This window comes from Amblyraja radiata, chromosome 41, assembly GCF_010909765.2.
Source record: "Amblyraja radiata isolate CabotCenter1 chromosome 41, sAmbRad1.1.pri, whole genome shotgun sequence".
NCBI classification, from domain to species: domain Eukaryota; kingdom Metazoa; phylum Chordata; class Chondrichthyes; order Rajiformes; family Rajidae; genus Amblyraja; species Amblyraja radiata.
Genome location: NC_045996.1, coordinates 15,174,233 through 15,188,657, shown reverse-complemented (window position 1 = coordinate 15,188,657; position 14,425 = coordinate 15,174,233). Strand labels below are relative to the sequence as shown.

The 14,425-nt window shown below is 46.1% G+C and overlaps 1 protein-coding gene across 2 annotated transcripts in view; it reads right to left on the bottom strand.

The window, feature by feature from the left end:
- Positions 1 to 14,425, bottom strand: part of meiosin (meiosis initiator) — a 54,193-nt gene that overhangs the window by 5,176 nt on the left and 34,592 nt on the right. The window contains exons 11-14 of one of the 2 annotated variants that reach the window (XM_033014312.1): positions 11,794 to 11,915; positions 6,805 to 7,008; positions 2,561 to 2,799; positions 162 to 251 (exon numbers count right to left, since the gene is read on the bottom strand). In XM_033014312.1, the coding sequence (XP_032870203.1) occupies positions 162 to 251; positions 2,561 to 2,799; positions 6,805 to 7,008; positions 11,794 to 11,915 (655 nt within the window). The remainder of the gene's footprint in view (positions 1 to 161; positions 252 to 2,560; positions 2,800 to 6,804; positions 7,009 to 11,793; positions 11,916 to 14,425) is intronic. The other variant, XM_033014313.1, reaches the window with a different exon arrangement.

Below are 14,425 nucleotides of genomic sequence, written 5' to 3'. Positions count from 1 at the left end.
CAAAGTATAGGGCGTTTAACTCAACGGCTTAGATATTGCCAAAAACTGAGTTCCCAGCAAATATTTTCCAACGGTCTCCCACACCCTCATCGGTATCTACAAGCTGTGTAGGATGCAGTTGCTGGTGACCTGGAGAGGACCTCTGTGCAATCCTGTCTTACCAGTAGGGCCGGCGTTCATTCTTTGACATGGTACGCCACACGTGTGCCAAGGCTTTGGTCGCAACAGTGGAAGCTGTTCCAGGATGGTCACTAGGGACACACACAAGGGATTGCAATCAGAGAGGTAGATGCAAGGAACTGCAGACGCTGGTTCACAAAAAACAAAACAAAGTGCTGGAGTACCTCAGGCAGCATCTCATAACCAATACCAATCATCTCTGGAGATCATGGATAGTTGACGTTTCAGGTCCGGGACCGTTCTTCAGACTGATTGTAGGGGGGGGGGGGGGGGGGGGGGAGGGGAGAAAGCGGGAAGAGAGGAGGGGCAGGACAACGTGTGGCAGGTGGATACGGGTGAGGGGGGGGTTTGATCGGCTGATGGTAGACAAAGATCAGCGGTGAATAGACAGAAGGTGCGAGACAAAAGCATTGAAGAGTTTCAAATTGTGAAGCTAGAGGAAGGAATGGAGGGGGAGGAGGAGGTGGTGAGAGGAAATAAATGCATCTTGTGGAGCACATGGGGGGGGGGAGGTGAGGGGGGGGGGAGGACGGGGATGGTTTTGAAGTTACCTAATCAATAGCCAATCAATATACAATATCAATCATTCACTTTGACTAACGTATATGAATGAGAAGAAAAATTGGCACCATTAAAACATGCCTGCGGAGAACCCAAAATGTGTTTCATCCAAACCTTTCCATTCATTTTGGATCCCATACTCAAAGAAGAATTTGTCAATTCTTATAAGGACTCAAAAGAGATGACACCCTCCCATCTCCACTTCCATTAAAACCTGCTTTAATAACTTGAATTTTCACACACCAGGAATGTAAATATTGGGGCAGGGCCCAATGCAACTGGAGTAGGCTTCACCCCCGACACCAAAGGCATGGACCTGGTGGGGGAGAGGGCACAAGTAGTAGGAACATGATGGGGGGTGAAGTTAGAATATTTGTCAAGTACATCAGCCAGGAGAATATAATGTCCGTGACTGTACTTGGATTCAAGGTAGGACATTTTCGGGTGTCAGGGGCTATGGCAGGAGAATTGGATAGAGAGTACATCGCTGAATTACTGTATCATACTCTCCTCATCACAGAAAAAGCATCACACATCTGAGCAAACTCATTGATATACTCGCCTGACCCGCTGAGTTACTCCAGCACTGTGTGAAACGTCACCTATCCATGTTCTACACAGATGCTGCCTGACCCGCTGAGTTACTCCAGCACTCTGTGAAACGTCACCTATCCATGTTCTCCACAGATGCTGCCTGACCCGCTGAGTTATGGTGCAGCAGCATCTGTGGAGCTAAGGAAATAGGCAACGTTTCGGGCCGAAACCCTTCTGGAAATAGGCAACGTTTCGGGCTGAAACCCGGAAGGGTTTCGGCCCGAAACGTTGCCTATTTCCTTAGCTCCATAGATGCTGCTGCACCCGCTGAGCTACTCCAGCACTCTGTGAAACGTCACCTATCCATGTTCTCCACAGATGCTGCCTGACCCGCTGAGTTACTCCAGCACTCTGTGAAACGTCACCTATCCATGTTCTCCACAGATGCTGCCTGACCCGCTGAGTTACTCCAGCACTCTGTGAAACGTCACCTATCCATGTTCTCCACAGATGCTGCCTGACCCGCTGAGTTACTCCAGCACTCTGTGAAATGTCACCTATCCATGTTCTCCACAGATGCTGCCTGACCCGCTGAGTTACTCCAGCACTCTGTGAAACGTCACCTATCCTCCATGTTCTCCACAGATGCTGCCTGACCCGCTGAGTTACTCCAGCACTCTGTGAAACGTCACCTATCCATGTTCTCCACAGATGCTGCCTGACCCACTGAGTTACTCCAGCACTCTGTGAAACGTCACCTATCCATGTTCTCCACAAATGCTGCCTGACCCGCTGAGTTACTCCAGCACTCTGTGAAACGTCACCTATCCATGTTCTCCACAGATGCTGCCTGACCCGCTGAGTTACTCCAGCGCTCTGTGAAACGTCACCTATCCATGTTCTCCACAGATGCTGCCTGACCCGCTGAGTTACTCCAGCACTTTGTGTCCTTGAGCTCTTTTTGCCATTCAACAAGATCTTTATCAGTCTCAATTCCACTTTCCTGTCAGATCACTATAAGACTTCCGGAATTACTAAAACATCATCACACGATCAAACATAATTAGGACTGTTGGTAACATTGAAGATTGGCAAATGGGTAAGCGAGAGGAAGGAATGTTTTTGGAAGTAGAGGGAGAGGGGAGAAATAGGTGAGGGGTGGAGGATTTGGGGGAAGGAGGAAGTGGGGGGGGGGGGGGGGGACACACCCTCCTTCCTTTCACATACATGTAAACTGCGATGTACCGCATCATGTACTCTCCTTCTGATGTCTTGTGTAATGTACCTGATGTACAGCCTCCTGTTTACACGGCAGAACATGATGAAGCCATTGACACATTTCTTCTTGAGCTGGAGAGCGCAGCACCGCTTCCTGCGCAGGCCTTGGTTCGTGCTCTTGCCTCGCTTCAGCTTGCTGGAGGTGGCGGGCTGTGACAGCTTCCCCCTGTAGTACGGAGTCCAGGTGATATCATTGTCCTCAATGTCGTCACTGAAGGAGAACCAGTGCTCACTCTCATCGCTGTCCTGGAGGTGACAGTCAGGAGTTAGGTTACTATCCAATACACAGATCCCACTCATTGTACAAACCGATACTGTGGAGATTAGTTTAGCTTACAGAGTAACAGCGCAGAAACAGGCCCTTCGGCCCACCGAGTCCGTTACCGACCAGCGATCCCCGCACATTAACACTATCCTACACGAGGGACAATTTTTACATTTATGCCAAGCCAATTAACCTACAAACCTTCTTCGGAGGAAACCAAGGTTCTCAGAGAAAACCCACGCAGGTCACACGGATATGGTACAAACTCTGGACAGACAGCACCCGTAGCCAGGATTGGACCCGGGTCTCTGGCACTGTAAGCGATGAACCTTGAACCTGTAGGGCAGCAACTCTTCTGATGTGCTGCCCATATTATCAGATAACGCAACCATCCTACCACAACTAGAGAGCGGTCCTGAACTACTATCTACCTCATTGGTGACCCTTGGACTATCCTTGATCAGACTCTACTGGCTTTACCTTGCACTAAACATTATTCCTTATCATGTATCTGTACACTGTAAACGGCTCGATTGTAATCATGTATTGTCTTTCCGCTGACTGGTTAGCACGCAACAAAAGCTTTTCACTGTACCTCGGTACACGTGACACTAAACTCAACTGAGATTAATAGTTTGCGATTCTGAGAAGGAAGATGCTAAAAAGGTTTATGAATCAATAACTAAAGGCAAAGATAATGGTTGTTCTGAAAGCAATGTAAATAGAGGTAAGGAAATTCATTCATATGAAAGTAGGTTAAAGTAGGTCAAAATATTGCACCCATACCAGTGATGGCAGCATCTGTCGTGAAGTACTGGAAAGTATAGAGGGTTTGTGAGAGAAATGAATTAGGATGTGGTTTTCTAGCTCTTATAGAGAGCTCACAGGTGGAATGGGATAAACAACCTTGTTATGTGCTCTCAAAACTTGAAAGGAAAAGTCAGGGTTTATTCATATTTATTTACATATATATTACACATATTTATTCTCTGGCAACGGTCCCCAAGTGCCTGAAAACAGCCACCATAGTGCTGGTGCCGAAAAAGTCTAAAGTCACCAACCTGAACGACTACCGCCCGGTTGCCCTAACTCCAATCCCAATGAAGTGCTTCGAAAGGCTGGTCCTCTCCCACATCAAATCCAGCATCCCTGCCTCACTGGACTCTCATCAATTTGCATACAGGGCAAATAGATCAACAGAGGATGCCATCTCTCTGGCTCTTCACACTGTCCTGACTCACCTGGACAGACAGGGCACGTACGTGAGGATGCTCTTCATTGACTATAGCTCTGCATTCAATACGGTCATCCCCACCAAGCTCACCACCAAACTCCACCAGCTAGGCCTCAGATCGCCGATATGCGATTGGATCCTGAACTTTCTGACGGAGCGACCGCAGGCAGTGAGACTGGGCCCGCACCTGTCCTCCACTATCACCCTGAGCACCGGCACACCACAGGGCTGTGTACTAAGCCCCATGCTCTACTCCCTCTTCACTCACGACTGTGTTCCTGCATTCGACACCAACACCATCGTGAAGTTTGCAGACGACACAACAGTGATTGGGCTGATCACCAACGGTGATGAAACAAAATACAGAGCGGAGGTGCAGAACCTGGCGGACTGGTGCGCCACGTAACAACTTGTCACTAAACACCTCCAAGACCAAGGAGCTGATTATTGACTTCAGGAGGTCACATAATGGAGAATACGCCCCAATCTCCATCTACGGGGAAAGTGTGGAGAGAGTGTCCAGCTTTAAGTTTCTGGGCACTCACATTTCAGAGGACCTCACATGGTCCACCAACACCGCTGCGCTGGTCAAGAAGGCACAGCAACGACTGTTCTTCCTGAGGACATTAAAAAAGACTGGTCTGCCCCAACAGCTGCTGACAACGTTCTACCGCTGCACCACAGAGAGCATATTAACGTATGGCATCTCTGTGTGGTATCTCAGCTGCACGGAGGCCGAGAGGAGAGCTCTTCAGCGCGTCGTCCACAGAGCGCAGAAGATTATCGGGACAGAGCTACCAGCCTTGGAGGGCATCTACCACACACGGTGCCTCAGGAAGGCCGTCAGCATCCATAAAGACTCATCACACCCCTGTAACGGACTGTTTGAACTACTTCCCTCCGGCAGACGTTACAAGGCCTTCTACACCCGAACCTCCAGACTCAGAAACAGCTTTATTCCCAGAGCTATAGCGACTCTGAACCGGCCCTGCTGAGTGCCCCCCATCCCCCCTGGACTGTCTCCCTCGGATGGTCACGTCACACAGCTATTTATTTATTTTACTTTTCTTTTACATCGGATGGAAGCTGCATACTAAATCTCGTGCAATGACAATAAAATAAATTATTATTATTATTATTATTATTATTATTATTATTATTATTATTATTATTATTATTATTATGTGTGTATATATTTATATTATGGTATATGGACACACTGATCTGTTTTGTAGTCAATGCCTACTATATTCTGTGTGCTGAAGCAAAGCAAGAATTTCATTGTCCTATCAGGGACACATGACAATAAACTCTCTTGAACTTGAACTTGAACTTGAACTTGGGTTTGGTGAATTTCATGCTGTACTTGGATTATGAAACTATTACAGTAAATGGCTGCTGCAATGATGATATTTAAGTGTCTGAAGAAGGGTCTCGACCCGAAACGTCACCCATTCCTTCTCTCCAGAGATGCTGCCTGTCCCGCTGAGTTACTCCAGCTTTTTGTGTCTACCTTCGGTTTAAACCAGCATCTGCAGTTCTTTGTTACACATGATATTTGAGAGGATACAGAGCAAGAACAGACAAATGGAGGTGGTGAATCTAGTGTAGATCTCTCAGATATAATGAGCTCAGTCATTTCACTCTGAGCTCAAACCCCCAGTGAACCAGTTAATTAATCAGGATGCCAAGTTACCCTTGAAAACCACCAGATGCCAATCAGAAAAAGCCCAGCAAATACTTGAGAGAAATGGAATCAGATTGCAACCACCCAGCAACTTGTACATCCCAAAGCTTTTGAAGTTAGATATTGTAAATATAATGACATAACAATAGGGAACGCTTCTTCAAAGTAATGGTTGTGGATGTATGGTAAAGATCCAATCCTTCTGAGAAGAAAGATAAAGTTTAATTAACATTTTGAATGAAAGATGACACTGTTCATGTATCACCCTGTGAGTCACCCTCAGGGTTTAAGACTAAGTCGCTAGAGTGAAACTTAACCAGTGCAACCCGACGTAGGAGGCAGGAGGTATGCTTTTACAATCTGATGCAGTTCAGGAGAATGATGATAAATCTTAAGAAATGTAACTGTGGGAAGTTGAAACTATCTTGACAAACACTAAAAATATATAAACACGTGTAAACATAGAAAACAGACATTGGAGTAGGCCATTCGGCCCTTCAAGCCAGCCCCACCATTCAATATGATGATGGCTGATCATCCAAAATCAGTACCCCGTTCTTGCTTTCCCCCCCCCCATACAGTATCCCTTGATTCAGTTAGCCCTAAGATCTATGTGTTTAAGAAGGAACTGCAGATGCTAGAAAATCGAAGGTACACAAAAATGCTGGAGAAACTCAGCGGGTGCAGCAGCATCTATGGAGCGAAGGAAATGGGCAACTTTTCGGGCCGAAACCCTTCTTCAGCCCTAAGACCTATATCTAACTCTCTCTTGAAAACATCCAGTGAATTGGCCTCCACTGTCTTTTGTGGCAGAGAATTCCACAGATTCACAACTCTCTGGGTGAAAACTTTTTACCTCATCTCAGTCCTAAATGGCCGACCCTTTATTCTTAAACTATGACCCCTGGTTCTGGATTGTCCCCAACATCGTGTGTATCTAGCCTGTCCAATCCCTTAAGAATTTTTATATGTTTCTATAAGATCCCATCTCAACCTAAATTCCAGTGAATTCCAGAGAAATCCCCCAAAAGTAATAAACGGGATGATTATGATTGAGTTGGTAACCTCCTGCAGAAGACGTCTGAACCACTTCTCTGAAGTCGGGCAGATCTGGCACGAATTCTCCCCTGAAGATGTACTGTCAGCCTGGCTGGAGTCAGATCGACTTGTTTCACTGCATGGAAGGTAGCAGTGGTCAAAGATGAAGGTCGACTGGAATGAGTCTGAGGCCATCAGTGAAGTTTCTGGCACAGTTTGATCCGGATCATCCTGAGAAAAACAAAGTGAGGAGATAGAAACATAGACAATAGGTGCAGGAGGAGGCCATTCGGCCCTTCGAGCCAGCACCGCCATTCATTATGATCATGGCTGATCGTCCCCAATCAGTACCCCACTCCTGCCTTCTCCCCATATCACTTGACTCCACCAGCCCCTAGAGCTCTATCTAACTCTCTCTTAAATCCATCCAGTGATTTGGCCTCCACTGCCCTCTGTGGCAGGGAATTCCACAAATTCACAACTCTCTGGGTGAAAACGTTTTTTCTCACCTCAGTCTTAAATGGCCTCCCCTTTATTCTAAGACTGTGGCCCCTGGTTCTGGACTCGCCCAACATTGGGAACATTTTTCCTGCATCACCTATAATGTCTCAGCCAGCAAGATCTCATGCCCCAATCAAAAGCTCAACCTCTGCCCTCCCCTCCCCAATTTCCCCGAAACATTCAGATTTAGGCTGGGAAGCTGTGGAGGCCAAGTCAATGGATATTTTTAAGGCAGAGATAGATAGATTTGTACAGGTGTCAGGGGTTATGGGGAGAAGGCTAGAGAATGGGGTTCACAGCCCATCAAGTCTACTCTGCCATTCAATCACGGCTGATCTATCTCTCCCTCCTAACCCCATTCTCCTGCCTTCTCCCCATAACCCCTGACACCCGCACTAATCAAGAATCTATCCATCTCTGCTTTGAGGTTCAGAGCAGGCAGGTGGGACGAGTGTAGATGGTACATGTTGGTCTGTGTGGGCAAGTTGGGTTGAAGGGCCTGATTCCATGCTGTATGACTCTATAACTCCCTTTACAATATAGCTTTTGACTCAGCACCAAGGAAAGACTAAAGATACCAGGTGTGAAAATGCCAATGATGAAGCAATCTATTTGGGAAAGATTCAAAGGCACTGTGACAAGTAATGTGACACGGAGATAGATAGATTCTAGATTAGTGCGGGTGTCAGAGGTTATGGTGAGAAAGCAGGAGAATGGGGTTAGGAGGGAGAGATAGATCAGCCACAATTGAATGGCGGAGTAGACTTGATAGGCCGAATGGCCTCATTTCCCTCCTATGACCTTATAACAATTTATCTTGATGCTACATGTCCAGCCGTTCACGTTGCCTTGAAAAAGATGTACCAAAATCGTCCAAAAATATACAAAAACAGACTTGTATGTTTTTTTGGTTGAAGATTAGGCAAGTTAGTTAGAAGGCAGTGGTTATTCTCACCTATAGATGCTGGGGACTGAGTTACCATGGGACTGGTGAATCAAGTGTGGTGGCTTCATTGATAATTCTACATGATGCTGGATGTTAGTTTGACATGGTCTCTTCACTTTTGGTAGAATTTCTGCATGTTTTATACACTACATCTGGTTCTGGACTGAAATAAAGATTCAAAGTGGTTGCTTAGACTGTAAATGGTGCAAATAAGAAACAATATTGTGAATATATCTTCCACTCTATTTACATTTTTGATAGCCAGACCTAGCACAATTCACCTCCCTAATTTATATTCCTTATATTCCGACATTTATCTTTTAACTTACACTTAGCGCCTAGATGTATTGTGTGCTATATTAAACTCAGATATGCCAGCATTGTCATTTTTTTAAATTTTGGAAAGAGTGATGTGTTTTGCGCTTAGTAAAATCCATGAATACTGTGCAGTGATATAAACACAATGTGGCATAAAACTGGTGCAGCAAGCATGTGTTTCCTGCAATTCTTTTTCATTCTCCGTTCTGCAAGACATTGGACAGAAATACTTTACAGGGCTATGGTGAAAGAGGATGGGAATGGGACTGACTAAAGTTCTACAAAGAGCCATAGATGTCTATAATAGTCCCTCCTGTGCTGTAAAGATTCATAGAAACATAGAAAATAGGTGCAGGAGTAGGCCATTTGGCCCTTTGAGCCTGCACCGCCATTCTATATGATCATGGCTGATCATCCAACTCAGTATCCCATCCCTGCCTTCTCTCCATACCCCATGATCCCTTTAGCCACAAGGGCTACATCTAACTCCCTCTTAAATATAGCCAATGAACTGTGGCCTCAACTACCTTCTGTGGCAGAGAATTCCACAGATTCACCACTCTCTGTGTGAAAAATGTTTTCCTCCTCTCGGTCCTAAAAGATTTCCCCCTTATCCTTAAACTGTGACCCCTTGTTCTGGACTTCCCCAACATCGGGAACAATCTTCCTACATCTAGCCTGTCCAACCCCTTAAGAATTTTGTAAGTGTCTATAAGATCCCCCCTCAATCTTCTATCTATCTAAGAACGTGCAAACTCCGTACAGGCAGCACCCGCAGTCAGGATCGAACCCGGGTCTCTTGTGCTGTAAGGGAAGTAACCCTATCACTGTGCCACCGTGACAGATTGAAACAGTATATCTCTACCTTGATATAGTCCTCTGTGGTTTGATGCGACTGGACAAAACTAAGCCTCCCTCTGCATTCAATACACATGACAAACTCAGCGGGTGCAGCAGCATCTATGGAGCGAAGGAAATAGGTAACGTTTCGGCCCGAAACCCTTCTGGGTTTCGGCCCGAAACGTTGCCTATTTCCTACAGGGTTTCGGCCCGAAACGTCACCTATTTCCTTCGCTCCATAGATGCTGCTATTTTGTACACCCGCTGAGTTTCTCCAGCTTTTTTGCGTACCTTCGATTTTCCAGCATCTGCAGTTCCTTCTTAAACACCAAGAGCAGGTGGACAGTTTTAGAGAATGACTATTGATGAAGCCTTTGACAGCAAAAGGTATGGTATTGATGAAGGCGTGATCACATTCAGAGATAATCAAGACTGCCGAAATGGACGAGCGCAGACATCTTGGGTAAAAGCAGATTATACAGACAAAGAAGGGATCAATTCCTAGACCTTACCAGCGTTACAAAATGATACGGAAACACAGCTAGGTGCTTCAGGCATCGAACAGCTGAATGAGATAGGCCAGAACAGTAGCAGGTTTAACCGTTTGTCTATCTGAGCAACTTAATTTCAACTGGGGTGAAACTCAGGGCAGTATAATTAATCTCTGTCCCATTGTGCTGGCAAGGGTTACAGCAACCACGGTAGCTAGCTGTCATTGGATTTCTACCTTATAACCTCTGCTGTACAGTGCTAGGTCATAAACCTTGCTTGTATTTCCTTCATGGTTTGGATAGGTATTTATAATCACAATGGGTTTTGATCATTTTATGATTAATGTTAGCCAATCAAGGAGTGAAATTAGAGAGCATTTCCCATACAAGGGGGTGACATAAATTAAAGCACAACAAAAAGCCATTTGACCTTAATGAGTTTTAGTTTGGTCTAGAGTTACAGCACGGAAACAGGCCCTTCGGCCCACTGAGTCTGCGCCGACCAGCGATCCCCACACATTAGAGCTATCCTACACAGAGTAGGGGCAATTTACAATTTTAACAAGCCAATTAACCAACAAATCTATACGTTTTTGGAGTGTGGGAAGAAACCAGAGCATCCTGGGGAAAACCCATGCAGGTCACGGGGAGAACGTACAAACTCCGTACAGACAGTAATGCCCCTGTCCCACTTAGGAAACCTGAACGGAAACCTCTGGAGACTTTGCACCCCACCCAAGGTTTCCGTGCGGTTCCTGGAGGTTGCAGGTGGTTGCTGGAGGTTGCAGGTAGTGGAAGCAGGTAGGGAGACTGACAAAAACCTCCTGGAACCTCCGGGAACTGCACGGAAACCTTGGGTGAGGCGCAGAGTCGAGGCCCAGAGTGGTCGACAGATGGCACAATGGGCTAAGTGTTCGGCTGGCGACCGGAAGGTGGCCGGTTCGAATCCCGCTTGGAGTGCATACTGTCGTTGTGTCCTTGGGCAAGACACTTCACCCACCTTTGCCTGTGTGTGAATGTGTGTGAGTGATTGGTGGTGGTCGGAGGGGCCGTAGGCGCAGAATGGCAGCCACGCTTCCGTCAGTCTGCCCCAGGGCAGCTGTGGCTACAGAAGTAGCTTACCACCACCGAGTGTGACTGAGGAGTGAATGAATAATGCGATGTAAAGCGCCTTGAGTATTAGAAAGGCGCTATATAAATCCCATCCATTATTATTATTATTAAAGTCTCCAGAGGTTTCCGTTCAGGTTTCCTAAGTGGGACAGGGGCATTAGGATTGAACCCGTGTCTCTGGCGCTGTGAGGCAGCAGCTCTACCCGCTGCACCACCGTGAATTATTGCCTTACACAAGCCACGCTATAGTATAATTCATTACAACCTTTCAGTGCATCCTTCTGAAAATGAATTCTGCTTCCTCCAAAAGCCTATTGTAATTTTTAAGACTGAGGTTGATATACTCAATATTTTTTTTTGTTACCAAAGCCAATTAGCCTACAAACCCGCACGTCTTTGGAATATGGGAGGAAACCGGAGCAGAAGGAGAAAACCCACGCAGTCACAGGGAGAACGTACAAACTCCATACAGACAGCACCCAGAGTCAGGATCGAACCCGGGCCTAGGGCAGCAACTCTACTGCTGGGCCACGTTGCTGCTCCATAAGATGAATTAAGATGGATAGGACATGTTTGGAGGGATATGAACCAAATGCAGGCAGGTGGGACTAGTGTAGCTGGGACATGTTGGCCGGTGTGGGCAAGTTGGGCCGAAGGGCCTGTTTCCACGCTGTATCACTCCAAGATGAAAGTATCTCCAGATTAAATGATCTCCACTTAATATACCAGCCAGACCACAGGAAAGATACCTCTTCACAGAAAGCTTTTCACTCTACACGTGACAATAAACAAAACTAACTAGCTAACCTTTATAGGAGCATTCCAGTAACTGTTGTGTAATTGCTGGCTTTGACGTGTGTTCGATAGCTTCAAGTCTCCAGGCTTGGTCACAGGAAATTCTGGGCTAAGGCACACAGTTCCAAACAAGGCTGGAAGAGAGGAAGATTACACATTTGTACCGTGACATTTTAGATCCGCTTTTCAGTCTGAATCCTAGAATTCAACAACTAAAAATAAATCCACTGACTTCACCGATTTGCACAGACACTCAAGCAGATCCTTGCCCAAATATCAAGCCCTTGAATCTGCAACTCAGGAATGAGAGTTCTATAATTGAGTATTGACAGACATCCACTAAGACATCCAGATGTGAGTGAGAGAGTGAGGGAAAATACAGAGACTAAGACTTTGAGGGGCTGCAGCATGATTTCACAGCTGTAAGCCTCCAGGTTTACAGAATGACCTGATATATTTAACAAAGAACATTAAAGTGGGTGTCACTAATCGGCTGCCATATGCTACACAAGGCCGTTTAAAGTACAAGTTATCCCTCGGCCTTCTTACCAATACTGAAAATAAAGCAAATTGACATTTTGGAAGCAGCAGTGTCAGAATGGCGCCAACAGTTTAAAGCTCTGGGCAATAAGGAACGGGAAGTAAACGCTAATCTTGCCTGCCTACCTCCAGATAAAATCATTTTACATGTGTGTTCAGCAACTGTAATCATCCCATCAAAGAAAAGTTGAGGAAAATCACCATGATGTGCTTCTCCTACATTCCCCATTCTGCCCAGAAACATGGGACATCTCTAACTGTGAGCAACAAAACCATCTGACATGCGAGGCAAACATCCTATAGGATCTTTGGTGCGAGGCATCAATGTCAACAATTTAATGGACTGTTCGAACTACTTCCTTCCGACAGACGTTACAAGGCCTTCTTCGCCCGCACCTCCAGATTCAGGAACAGCTTCATTCCCAGAGCTATAGCGGCTCTGAACCGGCCCTGCTGAGTGCCCCCCCCCCCACACCCCACGGACTGTCTCCCTCGGATGGTCACGTCGCACAGACACATCTGCACTTTAGTCTGTTTTGACTATTTTACCGTTGTAATGTTCTTTGTACAAACCGTACAAACCATGTTCTCGGGGTATCTAAACCTAAATTTTAGTAGTTACTTAAGTTATGATGTCGGATGGAAGCTGCATACCCAAATCTCCATGCACTTATGTGCAATGACAATAAAATATATTATTATTATTATTATTATTAAATATCCAGTCCGCAGTCTATATTGGGATGCATGACTCTAGCATGAAGACCCTTGGTTAATTCTTTTACTATCTATCTCCACGGTGTTGATATTAACACCTACCGGCAAATTACGAACTGGTGATAACAGACAATAGACAATAGGTGCAGGAGTAGGCCATTTGGCCCTTCGATCCAGCACCGCCATTCAATGTGATCATGGCTGATCATCCCCAATCAGTACCCCATTATCCCTTGACACCGCAATCCTTAAGAGCCCTATCTAACTCTCTTGAAAGCATCCAGTGAATTGGCCTCCACCACCCTACGTGGCAGAGAATTCCACAGACTCACAACTTTCTGTGTGAAAAAGTATTTCCTCATCTCCGTTCTGAACGGCTTACCCCTTATTCTTAAACTGTGGCCCCTAGTTCTGGATCTCCCTTCGGCTAGCCTGAAATACCTATGATGTTGTCAAACTAAGTGGCAACAAATATACTTCCTGGCCCACACACCGACCAAGGCTTGCAAAAGATTTGTTGAGAGATAAACATGTAGTATTATGGGAAACAGACTCCAGAGGATGTGCTAACTTGTAACCCTTAATTAAACCACTGCTAGTTTTGGGTCTCACTTTCACTTCATGTAGAAGTTATAAGCAGAAAAACTAAATCCCAACCCACTGAGATTCGGGCTGTCTAATGTAATGGCCGGTCCCGATAGTGTCCATTTTCATGGCTAGCCTCAGTTTTACATTTCTGCATTTGCCACGAGGAAGTAAGATTTTGAAGTGAGAGACACACAAAGTGTGGGAGTAACTCAGCGGGTCAGGCAGCGTCTCTGGCGAAAATGGATAAATGACTCCTCGGGTCGGGACCCTTCTTCAGACTGATTGTAGTAGGGGGAAAAACCCCCCAAAACTGGAAGCAAAAAAAGGCAGGGCAGATCAAGGCCGGCAACTGTTGGTCTCAGGCAAGGGGGGTCCCTGGTAGGCAGATTACTGGACAAAGGTTACACATAAAAACAAGAGTGAGCCGAGGAGAGATACATAGTTATAAACTACGTATATAAGCTAGTTAACAGGCCTTCAGTGAAGGGGATGGGGAGGAGGGGGGAAAATGTCAGGGAGGAAAGGAAAGTTGTTTGTTGAAGTCATTGGAGAATTTAATGTTCATACTATTGGGGTTGTGAACTACCCAAGCGGAATAGGAGGCCCGGTTCCTCAAATTTGTGTGTGGCCTCGCTCTGGCAGTGGAGGAGGCCCATGACAGAAAGGTCAGTGTGGGAATGGGAAGGGGAGTTGATGTTGTTAGTGTATCAGCGCATACTGGCGCACGCAGGTATCGAACCCGCCGTTCGGAAGCCGCGGTCACGTGACTCGGGAGGGGCTGATTGTTTTCGCGCGGTTT